This window comes from Aquarana catesbeiana, linkage group LG01, assembly GCF_042186555.1.
Source record: "Aquarana catesbeiana isolate 2022-GZ linkage group LG01, ASM4218655v1, whole genome shotgun sequence".
In the NCBI taxonomy this organism is placed as follows: Eukaryota; Metazoa; Chordata; class Amphibia; order Anura; family Ranidae; genus Aquarana; species Aquarana catesbeiana.
The window spans coordinates 139,241,642-139,263,404 of NC_133324.1; the positions used below are offsets into that span (position 1 = coordinate 139,241,642).

The 21,763-nt window shown below is 39.5% G+C and overlaps 1 protein-coding gene across 3 annotated transcripts in view; it reads right to left on the bottom strand.

The window, feature by feature from the left end:
- ARHGEF28 (Rho guanine nucleotide exchange factor 28) overlaps window positions 1-21,763 on the bottom strand; it is a 364,027-nt gene that overhangs the window by 41,190 nt on the left and 301,074 nt on the right. For all 3 annotated transcript variants that reach the window (XM_073624213.1, XM_073624220.1, XM_073624226.1), the window contains 5 exons: window positions 19,480-19,556; window positions 14,780-14,958; window positions 11,127-11,215; window positions 2,097-2,279; window positions 112-249 (listed from right to left, as the gene is read on the bottom strand). In XM_073624213.1, coding sequence (XP_073480314.1) covers window positions 112-249; window positions 2,097-2,279; window positions 11,127-11,215; window positions 14,780-14,958; window positions 19,480-19,556 — 666 coding nt within the window. The remainder of the gene's footprint in view (window positions 1-111; window positions 250-2,096; window positions 2,280-11,126; window positions 11,216-14,779; window positions 14,959-19,479; window positions 19,557-21,763) is intronic.

The following is a 21,763-nucleotide window of genomic DNA, read 5'->3' on the forward strand; positions in this document are numbered from 1 at the left end:
TGTATGGAGATCGCTGAATACTTTAAAGTTTGCTAGATAATAAACAGCTCACTGTGAAAGCCACACTGCCATCCACAGTCAGGACTTACATACTTAGACATAACTACTCACAGTTGTATAGAATTTCTTGAGCCTCCTCAAATGGTCCAGTGCCTGAACATGTACGTGATCTGTTGGATGATTCCGTTTCCTCAGATGAACAGGCTGAGTTCTCCATTTGTGATGCTAAAGTCATGTACAGTCTTTCAGCTTTTAACATGAAAATATCATAAAGTTAGTATGAAGTCCTCTTCAAATTCATGTGCTCTCTTTCCAGAAGAATTTCAGGATAAAAGGTCCAGCTGAGGTAGGTACAATTAATATGCATTACACTTACCCCTATGCCCTCAATCTAGGAAGCTGGCATGCTTCTCAGCATACCACTGTGCAGTCAACCAGTTGGCATCATCCCCATAGACTTCTGTGGAGCTGACAAGTAATTCTGGTGGACTGCCGAGTACCACTCTGGGAGTGGAAACATGATGGCTTCTGCTGTATACACCTGAAGATCTCTGGGATCAGATAGTGGAGGTAAAGTGTAATGCACATTATTACACTTCCTTAACCACAAACCCAAAACCTTTTCTTCCTAAAGTTCTTCTTTTTAAGAAAACGTGTCATAGAAAATAAGTATTGCCATTACTCTTTCCCTTCTAAAGATTGATAGCTGCCTGGTTGTTGTGCTGACCCACCGACTTTAATGTTTACTCAGTCACAATCCCACAATAAGTATGGCTATCAGGAGTTTTTGGATGGCTGAGAAAGTAATTAAGCCAGAGACAGCCAGGCAACTAACATTTTCAGAAAGATACCAGTAATGGCAGACTCAGCATTTCTATTAACAGAGGTGTCCTCAAAGCACAAAACCAGCAAAACATGTGTAGGACACCATTCCCAAATGTGAATAAAAAACTGATTACATCTAAAAAAGAATCATTGTGTAGCACCCTCTAGTGTGCTAGAAGAGTAATGTCATTTTTTGTGAGAGTAGGTCAATTTCCAGGCTGGTTGAAAAAAGAGACAAGTCCATCCAGTTCAACCAACACAGAAAAAAAAACGAGGACACACTAATAGAAAACCTCCATATATACAATAAAGCATGATCCAATTTGCTCCAGTGGGGGAAAAAAATCCTTCCTGATGCCCCAACAGGTAATCGGATATTCCCTGGATTATGTTATATTATGTGCATTTAGGAAGAAATCCAGGCCTTTTTTAAAACAATCTACAAGGTTGGTCGGAACCAGCTTTTGAGGGAGTCTATTCCACATTTTTTACAGCTCTTACAATAAAGAATTACGGTATTTAGAGATGAAAACTCTTTTCCTCCAGACGTAAAGCTGGCCCCCTCTGTGATGACCTTAAGGTGAATAATTCTACACAGAGTTCACTATATGGATAACTTTTGTCCTTATATGAATATTGGGGTCTTGCCATAGGTAGCTCATGAAAAGTGCACTCACTGTCTTCTCTGAGGGGATATGCCCATTTTGTTTGCTTAGAGGTATGGGTTTTCATGGAGCCAAACCCAACATCACGGGCAGGTATTAGGCTGCAATGCTTTCATAAAATAAATTCTTCATGTTCAGGCGACACCAGGACAAGTAATGAGAGGGTGCACGTGTCCCAAGGCCACCAAAGCAATAAAAAACCTGAGAGGTTGTAAACTCTTCCCATTTCGTTAACTATGGGTGTTCTCACAGTGAGCATGGTTGAACTGTGAGTTCGTTGTGACTCCTCCCCACTCCCCTGCTGGTCTGCACTCCCACTGGCTTATAAGCAAGTGTTCCCGGGCACACGTACATCATCACCTCTGCCAACCAGACCACAGTATCCCTGCCTATGTGCTCAGTGATCTATGAAGAGCTCTAAACTTGTGCTTTTGTTACTTACTCTGTCCCCATCAGAGATGGTAACAAAAGCCTGGACAAGAAGTGACAGAATCTCCCCAAATGTAACACAAAACAAAAAAAACCTTACAAATTGTTCCCTTTCTGTACAAGTTTTGGCTGGATTTGGGCTTTAAAGTCTTGCTCTGATTAGTCTGGAATACGTACTTTCTTTTAGTGCAGCCTCCAGGAAGGATGCAGCTTGAGGGATCTCTCCAGACTCGGCCTTAACGAGAAGCTGTGTTTCCAGTTTCACATCACTTCCGCCACATAGGGCTGCAAGTTCTGCAAAAATCTGTAACTTTTCTTCCAAATAGCTGCAGATTTGCTGGTCATGGATGCTTAGGACTTCTACAAGATATGGAGAGAAACAGTTCATCTGTGAGTTCTCCACCAGTCTTTTTTATGTTTGTGTTCACTTTCCATTTCTATTTTTCAGATCTTGCTACAGTACCTAATGGAAACTTATGGATAAAACATATGTATGAGACTTTTACATTGTATTAAAGAGATAATAGGGTTGATTTTCGACGAATATGCAAATGCGCAAATAAATACTCTCAAAATAGCCAAATAGCGCTAATTAGCCTGAAAATGCAATTCACTATAGCGCTTGAGAAAAGATACTCCCAAAATCAAATTCACTATAGGTTACAGACAACAGAGACCGTCCAAATCATTACTCCAGCTAAAAACACCACAATTGCACATGGAAATAATGTTTAGAGCATGATATAATGGCCTAAATGGTTCTTAAATATGTGTTATATTGTTCAAAGAGAATCTGCATTTAAACTTCTGAAAACATTGATGTATAAACTGAAATATCATTGAAAGTCTGAGAAGAGCTAAATTTCCCTTCTTTCTACAACTATGTACCAGCACAAGTACACATGCTCAGATATGCTAAATACTCTTATTTTAACTCCCATTCATTTTTTAGCAAGTACTATAATAAATTTGCAAATCTTGGCTAAAAAGTGTTTTTGAGTGGGAAAATTTGCGCTATATAGCCAAATGCAAGTTTCAACCATTGATTATAATGGTACAATTGTTACTTCACCAAAAAAACACATTTTAATTTTGAGATGAACTGTTTATTTCTCTAAAAAAATTGTCCTTGCAACAATGTTGCTTCTTCTTCATATTTTTTGTTTTTAAGAATGCTAGTAATGTGTAATGTTTTCATGTTTTGTTAAAATATATTTTTCTCTGTCTCTCTCACTTGTTGCTATCTATCTCACAAAAATATTTACCGAAACTCCCACAGGTGTCTTTACAAACCACAAACAATACCATTGCTGATGCAAATTTTAAATGAGTCACAATTTTGTGTGTTGTTTAGTATTTCCAAATGATCATAATTTTCCCCCAACAATGTGATATGTGTACCAACATCAGAAATCAAAATGTCATTCCCAAAATTCAGAGGGTAACATCACTTTTCTACACTCACACACCAAGAACCACCAAATATCACAGAATAAATCAAGAAGCATAACTCCTAAGGATGAGCCGAACACAGCCGGTTCGGTTCGCACCAGAACTTGCATACAGGCAAAAAATTCGGACGAACACACGAACACCGTTAAAGTCTATGGGACACGAACAAGAAAAATCAAAGTGCTCATTTTAAAGGCTTATATGCAAGTTATTGTCATAAAAAGTGTTTGGGGACCCGAGTCCTGCCCCAGGGGACATATATCAATGAAAAAAAAAGTTTTAAAAACGTCTGTTTTTCGGGAGCAGTGAATTTAATAATGCTTAAAATGAAACAATAAAAATGAAATATTCCTTTAAGTATCGTGCCTGGGGGGTGTCTATAGTATGCCTGTAAAGTGGCAATGAAATTTCTAAAGGAAAAAAGTCATTTAAAACTACTCGCGGCTATAATGAATTGTCAGGTCTCGGCAATATAGATAAAACTAATTGAAAAAAATGGCATGGGTCTCCCCCCCAGTCCATTACCAGGCCCTTGGGTCTGGTATGAATATTAAGGGGAACCCCGAACCAAATTTTTTTTTTAATTGCATGGGGGTCCCCCAAAATCCATACCAGGCCCTTCAGGTCTGGTATCGTTATTAAGGGGAACCCTGCGCCAAATAAAAAAAAAATGGCGTAGGGGTCCCCCCCAAAATCCATACCAGACCCTTATCTGAGCACGCTACCTGGCAGGCCGCAGGAAAAGAGGGGGGACGAGAGAGCGCCCCCCCGAACCATACCAAGCCACATGCCCTCAACATGGGGAGGATATTTTGGGGTCCCCCGAAACATTTTGTCCCAATGTTGATGGGGACAAGGGCCTCATCCCCACAACCCTTGCCTGGTGGTTGTGGAGGTCTGCGCGCGGGGGGCTTATCGGAATCTGGAAACCCCCTTTAACAAGGGGACCCCCAGATTCTGGTCCCCTCCTATGTGAATTGGTAACGGGTACATTGTACCCCTACCATTTCACAAAAAAAGTGTCAAAAATAGTCAAAAAGACAGGAGACACTTTGGGACAAGTCCTTTATTAAAAGATAAAAAAATAAAAATGTTCCGTGATGTAAATCCATCTCACGCCACCGACGAGCTAAGTGACACTTCTTTTCAGTAACAGCTGTTATATAGCTGAGGGCCACCTGGTGATGTAAACGGGTGACCCTGCCCCCCCCCGACTCATGACGTCAGAGGAAGGCGGGGTCGCCCGTTTACGTCACCGAGTGGCCCCGCCCTCAGCTATATAACAGCTGTCACCGAGAAGAAGCGTCACTCGGCAGGAGCCTCCCATGGAGGCTGAGCTGTTGCTGCTTTTTTTTTTCTTTTTTCAGCTTGTCGGGCGGCGTGAGATGGATCTACATCGCCAGACATTTTTATTTTTTTATCTTATAATAAAGGACTTGTCCTAAAGTGTCTCCTGTCTTTTACGATTTTTGAAACTTTTTTTGTGAAATGGTAGGGGTACAATGTACCCGTATCAATTCACATAGGGGGAACCGAATCTGGGGGTCCCCTTGTTAAAGGGGCTTCCAGATTCCGATAAGCCCCCCGCCTGCAGACCCCCACCACCACCGGGCAAGGGTTGTGGGGATGAGACCCTTGTCCCTATCAACATGGGGACAAGGTGCTTTGGGGGCGACTCCAAAGCATCCCCCTATGTTGAGGGCATGTGGCCTGGTATGGTTCAGGAGGGGGCGCACTCTCTCACCCCCCCCCCTTTTCCTGCGCCCTGACAGGTTGCGTGCTTGGATAAGGGTCTAGTATGGATTTTGGGGGGGGCCCTGCGCCTTTTTTTAATTTTTTTATTTTGGCACAGGTTTCCCCTTAATATCCATACCAGACCTTAAGGGCCTGGGATGGATTTTGGGGGGACCCCCGTGCAATTTTTTTTTACATTTTTGGTTTGGGGTACCCCTTAATATTTATAGCAGACCCAAAGGGCCTGGTAATGGTCTGGAGGGGGAACCCATGCCGTTTTTTTCAATGAGTTTTATCTATATGGCCGAGACCCGACAATTCATTACAGCCGTGCTCAGTTTTAAATGACTTTTTTCCTTTATAAATGTAATTTTGCTGTGGTACTCTTCTAAACAAAGGAAAACTCGTCCACTTTACAGGCATACTATAGACAACCCCCCAGGCATGATATTTAAAGGAATATTTCATTTTTATTGTTGCACTTTAAGCATTATTAAAATCACTGCTCCCGAAAAAAACTACTACTCCTGACTAATGTAATTCCACCACCTATAGGTACAGTTGTGCTCATAAGTTTACATACCCTGGCAGAATTTATGATTTCTTGCCATTTTTCAGAGAATATGAATGATAACACAAGCTTTTTTTTACTCGTTGTTAATGTTTGGCTGAAGCCATTTATTATCACTCAAATGTGTTTAGTCATTTTAAATCATAATGATAACAGAAACTACCCTAATGACCCTGATTAAAAGTTTACATACCCCAGTTCTTAATACCGTGTATTGTCCCCTTTAACATCAATGACAGCTTGAAGTTTTTTGTGGTACTTGTGGATGAGGCTCTTTATCTTCTCTGATGGTAAAGCTGCCCATTCCTCTTGGCAAAAAGCCTCCAGTTCCTGTAAATTCTGTCTTGCATAAACTGCATGTTTGAGATCTCCCCAGAGTGGCTCAATGTTATTGAGGTCAGGAGACTGAGATGGACACTCCAGAACCTTCACTTTATTCTGCTGTAGCCAATGACAGGTCGACTTGGCCTTATGTTTTGGATCATTGTCATGTTAGAATGTCCAAGTACGTCCCATGCACAGCTTCCTGGCTGATGAATGCAAATGTTCCTCCAGTATGTTTTGATAACATACTGTATTCAACTTGCCATCAATGTTGACCAATTTCCTGTGCCTTTGTAGCTCACACATGCCCAAAACATCAGCGATCCACCTCCGTGTTTCACAGTAGGAATGGTGTACCTTTCATCATAGGCCTTGTTGACTCCTCTCCAAATCTAACGTTTATGGTTCAGTCCAAAAAGCTAAATTTTTGACTCATCACTCCAAATGACTGTGTGCCAGAAAATTTGAGGCTTGTCTCTGTGCTGTTTGGCATATTATAAGCGGGATACTTTGTGGCATTTGCATAGTAAAATGCGACTCGACCATGCAGCCCATCTTTTTCCAAGTGCCTCCTTATTGTGCACCTTGAAACAGCCACACCACATGTTTTTGGAAAGTCATTAATTTCACCTGAGGTTATTTGTGGGTTTTTCTTTGCATCCTGAACAATTTTCCTGGCAGTTGTGGCTGAAATGTTAGTTGGTCTACCTGACCGTGGTTTGGTTTCAACAGAACCCCTCATTTTCCACTTCTTGATTAGAGTTTGAACACTGCTGATTGGCATTCTCAATTCCTTGGATATCTTTTTATATCCCTTTCCTGTTTTATACAGTTTTACCTTTTCCCGCAGATCCTTTAACAATTCTTTTACTTTTCCCATGACTCAGAATCCAGAAACGTAAGTGCAGCACTGGATGAAGGATGCAAGTGTCTGTCAGGAGTCCAGAAACTCATTGACCTTTTATACACACACGCTAATTACAAGCAAACAGATCACAGGTGAGGATGGTTACCTTTAATAGCCATTCAAACCCCTTTGTGTCAACTTGTGTGCATGTTATCAGGCCAAAATCACCAGGGTAAACTTTTGATCAGGGTCATTTGGGTAGTTTCTGTTGTCATTATGATTTAAAAAACGTAAACACAGTTGATTGATAATAAATGGCTTCAGCCAAACACTAACCATGAGTGAAAAATGTTTTTCACATTCTCTGAAAAATGGCCAAGAAATCATAAATTCTGCCATGTCCAAAGAAATGCAGTATTTATATTGAGGAGGGTTCCACCACCATTGCAAATCGTGCCATATATTTACCATGTGCAAGGACAATAATCAGCCTTAACATTTCCCCACCAGCACTAATTTCAGCCTCTTAGCAAGCAAAAACCAACAAAATTACAGATGTTTCTCTAGCAGCATGCTGACAGTAATCAGCCATAACCAGCCTTCAAAACAGATGGCATATGCCAGAAACAGGTTGACGTGGAAGTCACTGGCTTTCCACAGTATATCTGCATTGATTAACTTATTGCAATCCGGGACTTAGGACTGTTTGACACCACAGAGATGCAGCCTACATGCATAGGGCAGCACAGTGGCGAACGGGTTAGCACTTCTGCCTAGCAGTGCTGGGATTGATGGTTTCGAATCCCAAACATGCCACTTCATGTAGAGAAGTTGTCTGTTCTTCCTATGTTGTTAAACATAACTCCTGACTCATGTCCTTACATAATTTACTTCAATGTAGTATATATATATATATATATATATATATATATATATATATATATATGTGTGTAGGAGGGTTCCACCACCAATCATATGTTTTCGTGTCATATGTTTTCCATGGGCAAGGACAATAATCAGCCTAAGATTTCCCCACCAGCATTAATTGCAGCCTCTTACCAAGCAAAAAGCAACAAAACTTGAGATGGTTCCGCATGCTGACAGTAATCAGCCATACCCAGCCTTCAAAACAGATGGCATATGCCAGAAACAGGTTGTTCAATGGTTCTCTGGCCACAGGACATCTGCATCGATTACCTTATTGCACCCCTGGGACATAGGACTGTTTGACAGCACAGAGATGCAGCCTCTATTCATGTGGCAGCACAGTGGCTAACTGGTTAGCACTTCTGCTTAGCAGCACTGGGGTTACTGGTTCGAATCCCAAATATGCTGCTACCTGGCTAGAGGTTAATATGTTCTTCCTCTGTTGTGGTTTTAAAGTTTTTTTTCACCAGTGATAACATTTTTTGATGGGTTTCACATAATGGATGTATAAGTCTGGTGTGATCTTGCACAAATATTTTAATGTTGTATGCCGATGATGAATGACAAATGCACTTTGTCAACAATTTGTGTGAAGCAGCTCTCACAAAGTTGCAATTTCCTGTTTTGTACCCTCCATGTGCCCAACAAAGTTTAATTTGTAGATTTTTGGTATCACTGATCATGGCCAGAGCCTTGGACGTTTGTTATTTTTAGGTTTACTCTGCACAGATCTATATGCTGATGCATTCTTTCATTTGTAAAAACTGTGTGTTCCTGATGAACAGGTGTGAGCACTTGAGGCATACATAAAGAGACAGAATCAATTACACTAGTGGGTGTGTCCTTTACTGGGCGGGTCTAGGTGAGCTAGCAATCCTAGCTAGGTTATATAAAGGCCTGCAATTGTGGTGGGTGTTTGGCCTGAGAAGAGGCCAGAATCTTTGTTTGCAGTGCTTATATCGGTTTACAAATACATATGTTTTTTGTGGGCATGGTTTTTGTTTGTGCGCTGCCTTTTTGGATTTGTTAATAATGTTGTCTGTTTTTGCTTATGATTCTGCAATTTAACTTTTTAGGGGTTTGAGGCAAGGAGTTCTGATCACCAAAAAGGTTTGTCATGGTTGTTTATAGCTTGATTTGTATCCCTGCTTTTCTACCTTGTAGATTGCAAACTCTTTTGAGCAGGGTCCCTTCTAACTATATTGTCAAATGCTGAAGCATCATTTCCATGCCTTTTTTTTTTTGCCCAAGTACATTATTGCACCAAATGTTTATACTAATATTGAAATAAAAGGTTGATTCTTTTTTGCTTTATGTTTGACTTTTGCAGACTATAAATACATATTAATACATATTTTATAAGTGCAAACTATTCATATCCCTTTAAATCTCTATTAAATCTAGTTGCATACAAAAGTATTTGGTTGTGCACACATGCAAGTCCTTGAGTAGAAAGTGTAATGGGGGGAGGGGGAATAAAAGCCAAAATACAAAAAAAAAATTAAAAAATCCCTGCTCCAGTGATGAATTTCAGGGCTCTATTAATTCTTTTGTGGACTAGGTAAATCATTAAATATTTTAACTAAATGTGAATTCTCTCTAAGCACCATATTAAACCCCTCAAAATCCACACTAGACCCTTATCCGAGCAAGCAGCCTGGCAGGCCAGAAAAGGGGGGACAAGGAGCACCCGCCCCCCCCCCCCCCTGAACCATACCAGGTCGCTTGCCCTCATCATGGGGAGGGTGCTTTGAGGTACCCCCCAAAGCACCTTGTCCCCATGTTGATGGGGTCAAGGGCCCCTTCCTGACAACCCTGGCCTGTGGTTGACTGGGTCTGCGGGCGGGGAGCTTATCGGAATCTGGCACACGGCCCCCCAATGTGAATGGGTATCGGGTTCATCGTACCCCTACCCATTCACCAAAGAAGTGTCAAAACAGTTTTTGACAAATCCTTTATTAAAAAATAAAATAAATAAAAAAGTGTCCACTATCAATCACGCCTCCCGACGGACCCGAAAAATAGCAAAAATTTTAACTCTCTGCCTTGATGGGGAGGCCTCCCGCCGTCTGCCCTCTCTGCGCTTTGACAGCTCTTAAATAGGCAAGAGCTGGGCTACCCAGTGATGTAACCGGGTGAACCCGCCCCCTTCTGACATCATGTGATGTCACATGATGTCAAAAGTGGGCGGGGATGCTTTGTAGACATCAGTGCACAGTACAAAGCCATTGTGCTTAGTATGCTGAGACCTGCATAATAGTGTAGTATGATTAAAGAATGAACATAAATAATTGCTGCTTTGTAGTCATATAAAAAAACTAAATTAACATGTAAAAAAAAAACACAGATATGTAACTGTAAATGTTCAATACATGTAACTTTACAGAATAGCAGACATTACGCCGTAATACTCATTCATAACTACATTCGTTAGCAAAAGAAGAAAACAAACTAGGAATACTAATTGGAATATACATAAATAGATGCACATGAGGTAGAGCACATCTCACATAAAAATGTTTTATTCACATTCATGTCATCATGGCTGCAGTGCAGTTCCTTATAATAAACATGATAGAAATTGGCACTTGCAAACCCACAGAAATGTAGATTAACGCTGATTTGGTATTTACAAATGCAAGTTCGCCAGTAATAGTAAACTACTGCCTCCTGATAGCTCATCTCTGCCCAAGCAAAGTATACTCCTCTAACGGAGTGGGGGTTCTGGGTATAGGTGAGCATTTGATCTTGTCCATGTGACGTTGCTTGAGCTTGAACAACAAGTCACCACTAGATAGACATATCCTGATTTTAAGAATTCCTCTACATATGCCTGAGTGTTATAGGTGTAGCAAGGTGCATGACAAAGAGCAATTTTAGGACACTGTGCTACAGTTGCTCTGTTCATTCCCAGGGTGTTATACTGACAGTTACTAACAGTTCTGGCTACAGCAAAAATGCTGGATCTGAACCATCAAATCACCACTTTTGATCACTGTCTTCCTCTGCCCTTCACTGCTGAAAAATAGGAGACACTTCTGTTGTCGGTGCTAAACAACTGGATGTAAAAAAAATGCTCTATGCTCTAAGTAAATTGATCATGAAGTAAAACCACAATTAGCAATATAATTAAGTCAAAGGTCAATACTATTCACAGGAGTGAACAATAATCCTAAAGGCAGTACTGATAACGAATGCCCTACTGTCAGTGTTTTTTGCTTTTTAAAGTCTCCATATGCAAACATCATTCAGTGTCATATGTATTCTTGGAGAGGGGTGAGATGGTGAAGTGCTTGCCCAGTGTAGGTATAGGGAAGACTTTGAACATCACTAGTGAGCCTTATTTACTCACCTTGATACTGCTGAGCTTTGGCTGCTCGTGCATCTGCAGCACGCCTGTCTTCATCAGATTCACTGATTTTCCCTTCTTCTTCTGGACAGCTTTGGAAATAAAACATGGTGGAAAAATAAAGACATGCACTTTAAAATGCGTATATATTTCAAAAATAAATCAATGAAGTCTATTGTAATAACATTATATAGGTTTTTGTACAATTAATTGTTCCGTTATCTGCCATTTTTTGATAAAGGAAGCTCAGAAAAGGTGCTTGCTGTGAGGAAGAGTGGTAAGTGGAAATGAATGGAATGTATACATTAAACTGCATAACAGATGATTATTTTACTTTTAAATAAGAATTCTATGTCTGTAGTTACATAAAAATCACACAGTCTACATGGATCTTTCAAATCTGGACACAGCTTGTCACTGACGTGATTATCCCATCAAAATTCAGATTCATCTTATCCACAAATCAATTGCTTATCACTGTTTGGTAGTGTGCTTCTGTAGGATTGCTGAATATGTAATCAGCAGGCTGCAGGGAAATGCATTCCACACTATACAACATTTTATCTCATCATCTTCAGCTTTGATAGGCATTGGAAACTTCCACATATTACCAATGTGTGTGATTTACCAATTCAGCTCTCCTACCTGTATACTCCTTATAGACTAGAGCAATTTTACATTTCTGCTGTGTTTATTTAGCGACAATTTGGTCATAACTTGAAGAAAACTGAACCAGCAAAGTAAAAAAAAATAAAATGCTAGCAGCTATATATATATATATATATATATATATATATATATATATATATATATATATATATATATATATATATATATATATATATATATTGTGGAAAAGACTGTGTGATTCCTCTGTCAAAATCTTTCCCCTTGCATGCTAGCAGTTTTTTTATGCACAGCTCAGTGTATACTCCTGGCACCTGAAGAAGATGAAAGCGCCTGTGACAGAGCATCAAGGGAGATTGTGAACATCACAGTGTTGGAGATGGGCACTTTACAAGGTAAGTGTGCAATAATGTGTAGGTATGCCGTGCATATTTAGTAATAGGGTATATGGTGCAATAAGCGTCTACGCTTAAATGTCTATACAGAACAGCAAAAAGTTAACGGAATCCACTTGGAACGTTCAGGGTAACTTTCTGCTTATTTCAATGCACCAGATGCACCTCTGAAGAGGCTGAAGTATCTCCAAACAAATAAGAAGAACAGCAGTGTGCAATCTGAGTGTAGTATTTTAACAGATTTATTGTGGTGAAAAGACAAATGGCAACTCACATTGTGACAGTTAAAATCATGCACTTCACATAGTAAGGGCTTCCGATAGACAACAGGGAACCTCAGACTAATAGCAGTACTGGGTGGATGGATACATTCTTCCCATGTAAGTTACTAATTTACAAGTATTTCTCAGTACTATTAATGCTGCATTTAGTTTGGTGCCCCCCCCGGTGTGTTCTCTTGGTCCTGCAGGTGTATCTATCCACCCAGTACTCCTATTAGTCTGAGGTTCCCTGTTGTTGTGAGACTGTCCATCAGAAGCCCTTATTATGTGATGAGCCTGATTTTAATTGTCACAATGTGAGTTGCCATTTGTCTTTTCACCACAATAAATCTGTTAAATACTACACTCAGATTGTGCGCTGCTGTTCATATCTATTTGCTGAAATCCATTTGCTTCTGCTTTAACATAATAATACACACACAATCAAAGGCACTTTTTTTTTCAATTTCATGCATCCTTTCAAACGTGACACTGCAAAAATGAACAAATAAACTATTAAAAATGAAAACAGTTTAAATATTATTGGTTAAAAATAAATAAAGAAAATCAGCAGAAAAGTAATAGCTAAAGGAAGAAGGGGAAGATTGCATTAAAGAGAAACTTCAGTCCCCTTCAATTTGGCTTTACATAACCCCAACCCCCCTCCTCCGTCGGTGCCATTTGCTTTATTATGGCACGTGCGCAGATATAAGATTTCCTGCACAAACATGTTTTGGAACTTCCATAACAACCACATTTTGTGCAATGGAAAGCCGGGTGCAGATGTGCAGGCAGGCCGCACATGCACAGATGTGTCACAAGGCTCTGTCAGGGCCAGAAGCCTTGTGGCACATCTGCGCACCCAGAATCCCAGCACTGGGGTGGGGCACTGCAAATGCCATTCCTTGCAGCACATTAAATCTATTGAATTAAAAAAATAAAAATAAAAATGAATATCCAAATATCAGGAGGGAGGGTGGAGGCAGACCAAAATCAAAATCCATTAAGGGTGAAGGTCCACCTTAATTAGGACTGATTAGGGTCAACTAAAGATTAATAAGGGGTTAAACAGGAACACATTTTATGTAAAGTTTTTTCTCTACTTGTGAGGTTGCTTTGACTAATGTCATATGCAAAGTCAAGGTCAGCCCTTTGATCTACAGATGAATTAAACTGAGTAAATACAACGTAACAATCCATTGTAACATTGTATTTCTCAATGACACTCACAGAGACTGTCTGCAAGAGTAATTTTACACAGGAGCGGCTGCAGCCTCTTCTGCCATACAGAGCGAGTCCTCACTGTCAATTTGATAGCGGGGATTTGCCAGCACAAATAGTCAGGGAGCCGCGGCAGGATACGAGGAATAGGGCACCCTAGAAACTTTGGTCATAGGAGATATGCTCTAAAACACTCAAGTCCCAAAATGGTTAAGAGCCCTTTACATAAAATAATGTGTAATGTTCACTAGTTATTTAACCAAATTAGGAACCAATGTGTACACAAGAAAATTTTGCAAAAAATTATCTCCAAAAGGAAACTATGATATTTTGTACTTAAGGTAATGGTGTCAAGCTGCCCCTCTAGCAATCTCCCTTCATTGCTGCTGCCTGCCAGTTTTATGCAATGGGCCCACAGACTTAAAGTGATCGTAAAGTCTCGTTTTTGTTTTTAAAACAAATAATAAGCATGTTATACTTATACCTCCTCTGTGTAGTTGGTTTTGCACAGAGCAGCCCATCCTCCTCTTCTCGGGTCCCTCTTCACTGCTCCTGGCCCCACCCTCCTGTCGAGTGCCCCCACAGCAAGCAGCTTGCTATGGGGGCACCCGAGCTGAGTCACAGCTTCGTGGGTCCATTCAGACAGGGAGCCCCGTCCCAGCCCCACCCCCTCTCTCTTCTGATTGGCTGAGTTTGATTGACAGCCGCGAGAGCCAATGGAGCGGCTGCTGTGTATTAGCCAATCAGGAGAGTCCCGGACTGCTAAGACACTCGTGGACATCACTGGAGAGAGATGGGTCTCAGGTAAGTAATTAGGGGGTGCTTGGGAGGCTGCTATACACAGAATGTTTCTTATCTTAATGCATTAAGATAAAAAACCTTCTGCCTTTACAACTCATTTCATTTACAAGAAAAGAGGAGATTAACATTGACATTTATGTATTGATCTCCAGGTAACCACAGATATTTTGTAAACTTTACCCTTTTACATTTCATACACAACACATTATAGTTCAGATAAAAGATGTCTTACGTCATTTTCAGGACTATTCTGTTAAGACCAATACGGAAAAGTAAAAGAAAAAATATATCACTGAGAAATAATAAGTTTAAAGTCACATAGTAGCCTATGCAGCTTAAATGCTATTATTACCTCTGCACAGCTTCCTGTATCTGTCTCATCCATGTGTTTCGTTCCTCTTTGGAATTTGTGTGAATTTCATACATTTCCGGTCCAGCCGATGATGCACTTATCAGAAACATCCCACGTTCCTCATTGGCTACTTCCCTCACAATCAGTTTTTGCAGAGAAATTACTGGAGATTTCTGATCCTTTATAAAAACACATAAATAACCTGCACTTAATAGGCATTATAAATAGTAGACAGAAGTAACAGTCATCAGGAATGTCTGATATTTGCACCTCAGCTATAGATACCAGTCTGAAAATACCCTTAATGTAAATAAATAAATATAGCGCTCACAAACACAAAAAAAAGTGAAAGTGAAAAAAACTAAATAAATATGAAATAAACAAAACAAAGTCCAAAAATTGTGACTAAAGTGCTCCAATCCAAAGTGAAGGAAATGCAAAATGCTTCAGAGATATTCAGGTGTACAACACCCCCTCATGTGTCCCCACTCACTAGATCCAAATGACCCCCAGCTTTTCAGTCTGGGGGTCAATTAAAGCTTGATAGTAATATCCAGGGATGGTGGATTGGTGTCAGATCATCAGGTTAAAGATTCTTTTGGAATGGTACTCGGCCGGACAAACAGGTACCCAGAAATGAGAAAGCATGGAACTAATAGTGGAGTACCATTAAAACGGTTTTTATTGCATAAGGGAATGGGTACTTACAAAAAGTTCAAAACAGGCACAATCATGTAGTTGTATGTGTCAGAACGCCGTTCCTGGCATGCGTTTCACCGGACCACAAGTGACGTCAGTAATACCGGAAATTGCGTCAACGTGTTTCACCCTCCCACAGGGCGTCATCGAGGTCCTTGATAGCCTTCAATACTTTTTTCTAATTTATTACTACATACTTGATTTGAAAGTAAATTGTTTATTTTTACGTATCCTGATATTTTTTTAAACAGATTTGCAGGTTTACCTTCGACTGAATATGTCAGACAGCAGTCAGCACCTATGGAGCACAAGTGCTAGAAATGCAATCATGGGACTAGCAAATAAACCACCTAGAGAGTCTGAGATTTCACTGAAAGTCTGCAGAGAGAACTCCACTCTTGCAATGACATGAGAGGGGCAATAAACCACAATGACTGTTCTGCAGCATTTGCATTTATACAGTATACCCTTAGTAATTTTTCTGCATTCTTGCATTTATGCATTTATGGCTCCTATAATATGGTCGGAGCTTCAACTGAATCACAATGCTAGACAAACATAATCTGCATAAAACTAATAACATAGAAAACATTTTTTCTTTCAGGTCTTTACTGAAACATTTTCCTGGCCAGAGGTCATTGATGTCTAGCCCAGGCCAAATTTAGCAGTGTCAGCATGTGTTGATTAACTTTAATGATAATGTTATGACCAATTTGCATACCTAAATGCAATTTATTTATTACAGGCATTTAAATAGCTCTGACAAATCATTTTTATATAATTTTTTAGTAACATCTACAACTTTTATTTGCTACACGGTTTTATTAAAAATACCCTGCTCTGCTTTTATTATAGGGCTGACAAAAATGCAAACATTTTTAAGAATTTTTTTTTTTAAACTAGGTTATTTTTACCAATGCAACTGTATCTGACAGTTACAGTATTAGATAGAGGCCACCACAGCAACTTGAAGGTAGCAGTGTTCATCTGCAGGCTAAAGGCTTTCATTTTTATTGATAAAGCCTAGAGCTATGTCAGAGCTGACCATAGTGATCACATAACATTGGGAAGCACTCTGATCATCAATGAGGACCCCAGATCTCACTGATAGTTGGGACTTAGAAACAGCAGCCATGCGGAATGTTGGTTCTTGGCTTTAGAGGAGAGGACATTTATTAGCACAGTCCTAAGTAGCTTAACAAATTGTGGGAAGGAAGGTATTAAACATTTATCATTTTGACTGGTATAATTAACTTTACCAGCTGTAGCTTCCACCAAAATCTTCCTTTAGCTGCTGATCAGAGCTGCTTGAAAGAATTTTACACTGTTCTTATAATTCTAAGATCCTTTGCATGGAGAGCATTCTTCAGATGCATGCCACAAAACCTCAGATGGGTGGAAGTCTGGATTGGCTTTCAATTGAAAACTGTCTTCAGTTTAAAGCACAACTCATTAGTTTCCAAACAGCTAAATAGAAAAATATAAGCTGTTCAAGAGGTAAACTAACCTAAGAAATCAAACTGGTTCCAAAAAAATTAAAGTGTATTTAAAAAGAAAACATTTTAATTTGTTTTGAATTTAGTAGAAAAGGGTTAGAAACTCTGCCATTTTTATTATATTTGTCTCCACTGAGACAAGATTCATGCTATTTGTATTGGTGGCCCTTGTTACCAAGATAGTGAGGGTAAAACTAACGTTTTAGGGCTGTCACTGAAACACAAGGTAAAGTTAAATCTTCCAATAGGGACACCTAATTCCAGCGACAACTGTCTAAGAGGTGGTTCCATTTTATTTACTGTTGTGGCTCCAGGACAGGAAGCTAGTGGAAATCTTGTCAACCAGACACAGATAGCAAAAAAGAAAACTGATAGGGATGCTAACCATTGTTCACTGTAACCAAAAGTAAAATAAATAGCTTTAGCTATACTTCAACGTCTTCCTGTGTAAAGTAACACTGGGTACACACGGATTAAAATTTAGCTGATTCAGAAGTGACCGGCCTTATTTCGAACAGTGTGTAGCCCTCTCTTGAACAGAAACTGATTGTTTGAACAGCTTCTGTCAGTCATGCTGAAGAACCTTGTTCAATCAGCGGCTTGTAGCCAATCGGATGCAGTGCTGATCAGTGTATTCCGACGGCAGAATACAATTGCACATTTGGGGAGATTTCTGCATTCATCTCATTTGTGTTTATAGCAGGAATCTGAGTTTTTTTTTTTCAGCCCACTGGTTGAAGATAAGAGTGTGTACCCAGTTTAAGGGTTCAGACACACTGCTGCTCCTAAAGTGACGTTTTTTGGGCTTTGGGCATTCTTTGCCTAAGCCCCTGAGCTCCCCTTAATAAAAGCTAAAAGGTATTTAGAGGAGTTTAGGAGCAGCAGCATTTAAAGCATTTAAAGGCAAAGTTCCTTTTCCTTTATGCAGAAGAATCGCATTCACATAGGCTAAGGGGTTAGACATTCTGCTTAGCAGCACTAGGGCCATTGGTTAGAATAATATTAATTTGGGAGAGGAGCTTTTGGGGATAAAAAAATGCCAAATGCGCCTAAGCGCATTTAAAGCTTGAGTGTTTATGAATTTCAATGTCCAGAACAAATTACAATTCTGGCCAATTAAATAAACGCCTAAATGTGTTCGAAAAACTGCAGCTTAGGTGTAATTTTAATTCTGATTTCTCCTATCAGGAAAAACACGGTTTACAATAAACCAGTGTGCATAAGGCCTAAGTGTTGAGCAGTCAATGAATGAAAAGAACAGGTATATGACACATCTAGAGCCAGATGTATCTACTGTAGAATTAAGTGTCACAAAACCCACATCATAAAAAAAAAAACTAACAATAAATGCTGTATTACATGCTGTTCACACGCACTCAGTCACTAAGATCCGTTTTCTGTATTATGCAAAAAACCTGGTTGAGCCTGATGTTCTCTTTCCCCACCTTCTGTCAATGTCCCCAATTCAGCTAGGGATTTTGTAGCTGTGGTGGCAACTCTGCACATGCTCAGTTTTCAGCGAGTTTCTATGCTGAGCATTTCCTCCCTATCACATCTGAGCAGCCCATGTGACTATAGAGTCACACATGTAGGTGTCTACACAGTGGTAAATGACAGCCCACTGCCTCCCTCCTTCTCCATGCCCACTAACCAGCTAAACACATTGGGGGCAGAATATTACATGGAGATTAATGGAGGCTTCATCTCCCTCCTATTCTAAGGCACAGACTGGAGGGGCGTGACACAGCCTGTGACTGGCAGAAATCCACCCTCACCATGTTATTTCCACAAAATAATAAAGATTTGATTTCAAATATATATTTGTATGACAATTTAAAACAGTTTATTGATAATATTTATTTATTTTTACTCTGTATTCCAAAGGCTGTTTTTTGAACATGTGATCACCAGCAGAGGACTAGAAGCTCCTGCTGCTTATGTTTCCCTGCAGATAGGCTAGGAAAGATCTGGGTCACGTGACAGCTGTATATTGATTAGGAAAAAGGTATTTAGAGCTTTTTATGTTTTTTTTTTTTTTAAATAACTACAGTGCCGCCATCCATATACAAAAAGAGAAGGGACAATGTAAATTAAACAGTGTGTTGTTAGCATCGCTTTAAGGTGGTAGGCAGGATTTAGGACAGTTTTCTATCCAGGATGCTCTCCCACATCCTTCTTTAATATCTAAACTGGCAATCTGAGTAGGCAGCAAATTCAGTAAAACAAAACTTAAGTATTTACAGAAAAGAAAGACTGTCAACACAGTGCTAAACAAACCATACTGGGCTGCTACTTAAAACTGTTTATGAAAAGTATTGCATTTTCCCTTTGCAAAGAAATCCTAAAACCTGATTAAGCAGGAGACAAAATTCTTAGAGTCAGCAAGTCTGGAAACAGAAGAGTGCTTGCAGTTGCCAATAAACCTCTTGACTTATTGGCTCTAAATTTTTTCATCACTAGTTTATTAAATCACTTTTTTCCAAGACATTTGAACTATAAACTTACCACAGCAGCAAATATATACTTTTGGTCTTTTTCTTGAAGAAACAGCAACACGTCAGTTAAAAGTAGAGCTTGGATATCTAAAATATAAAAAAAAAAAAAAATAGGTTTAAGTTTTGAAACTTTTCTTTTGAATAAATATTTGTTAAGAGTCTGAATCAAGACGTGTGAAGCCAAGCATTGACTTGTAATTTTTCTGTTCCAGAATGAAACTCTCCCAGCAAAAACAGCACAGCCGTTTACAATGCAGGTTAAGAACTCACAGCCAACATGGTGTCTGCGGTACATAATCCAGCGTAACCAGTTTCTTTCAGGCCTGCATTGGCTACAAATGTTTCAGTCCAGAGCACAAAGACTGAAAGACATTAAGCGCCCAACAATATGCCATTATGTGAATTTTCGGCACATAAACAAGAGTTTGGTAGTTTAGTTTGCCAAATGTTTTATGATACCCCCTACTAGCCCTCCCACATTTTCGAATGAACAGAAACAGCCCTATTCTCTCAATGTATACACGCTTGGCTGAACTTTACATAAAGCCACACAAGTAGTAATAGGGAGACTACTGGGTATTTTGGTTTTATTTCATCATTGAAAAAATAAAAAAGGCAAGGACTCTCTCGTGAAAGGTTGACTATGTAAAAAAAACTGGCAATTATTTTACAAGCTTACATTAACAATTGAAGGAATAGAACTGGCAGCAGAATGAACCACTATGAGTACTATATCGTAGGAATTGAACTGCTTGCTGCCAGAACCCTTGGATAATCAGGCAAGGCTATTTTAGGTGAAAGAAGGACCCAGTGTGTTATTGCACTGTGGACAACATATTAATGATTTTAAGGTTAGGTATGCTTTATGTAAAATACACAACTGAGTTCAATTTATATGAAAATATAATATGAAAATATGAGTGAGATTAGTTTCTGAAATTCCAGCCCCTCATCCTACTTTGTCATATCAAAAGGTCCACTTCTCTTTCCCAACTGGGCTTTTTACAATAAGAAGGCTTAGCAGCTCAACAGTGTCCTGTAGAAATAAAAAATAAGCCTTTTTAGGGAGTGAGGAACTTAGCATATATTTAGGAGAAGGTTTTGGTGAAGGGAGTCTTGTGTGTTCGGGAATTGTGCCTTAGCATGATGTAGCTGAGGAAACTGAAAGAACATTAGGAAGGTTAAATTCCTTTATACAAGTGCAGGATAGTTTGTGAGTACTAGAATTTATCATTTTATCATTTGGGTTTGCAGAAAAGTACAATAGCTGAATTTAATCCCCATGCGTTTGGACCAAAATGACAATGATAACTGTTTGTAGACTAACTCATGTCCTAAAAATGTAGGCTAAAACCAGAATAGGAGGCTATGTATTGGTACAGGCCTTGTATTCATACAATATTATATATCCAAAGACATGCTGGTAGGTTAATTGGTTCCTGTCTAAATTGGCCCTAGTATGTGCATGTATGAATGTAAGTTAGGGACCTCAGATTGTAAGCTCCTTGAGGTCAGAGACTGATGCAAATGTACAATGTATATGTGTAAAGTGCTGCATAAGTTGGTGGCATTATAGAAGTACCTGTAATAAATAAATATCACATATTAAGGGTGGGGGACATCAGGACAGATTGAGGATATGGTAGATAGGCATCACAATCTAATTTAACTGTAGGTATATTAGGGAATGCTAGAGTTTTTTTAATGCTTTTTTAGGGATAATCATTTAATTAATTGATGCAGCCTGTAACATTAAGGGGTAAATTAAATCAGACTTTAAAGTGAAACTGAACTCATAATCATATTGCAGAGTACATCCAAATGGTGATTGTAATCATAATCTAAAAAAAATTATGCCTTTGATCTTAAATTGCTCCCCAAAAAATATTCGGTGCACTTCTTGGTATGTGAGGGTGCCCTGTAACTCCCATGCTTACACCCTCAGAGCTGTATATCTGTAGTGTGAGTTCTAAGGCATTGCTGCCTCTGACAGTCTCAGGAGATTAGAAATGAGATTTGGTTATGTCACTACTCTACTGCTCACTGTTCTTCTTGCTGAAGAAGCAAAGCCGTGCATCTATCAAGTTGGCTGCCTCCACAGAGAGACACAGTGTGGAATAAGGCATGGTAAAATGGTAATAGGGAAAATATGGGGGATGGAGAATGGGGAACAGTCACCACTAGTTACTAGTCCTTTGCCTTCTGCCTGACATTTTTAGGGCACAGATTCCAGTGTTCAGTTCCTCTTCATTAATTTGTGTTAGGTTTATATTAAAGATTGAGATTACAATGCC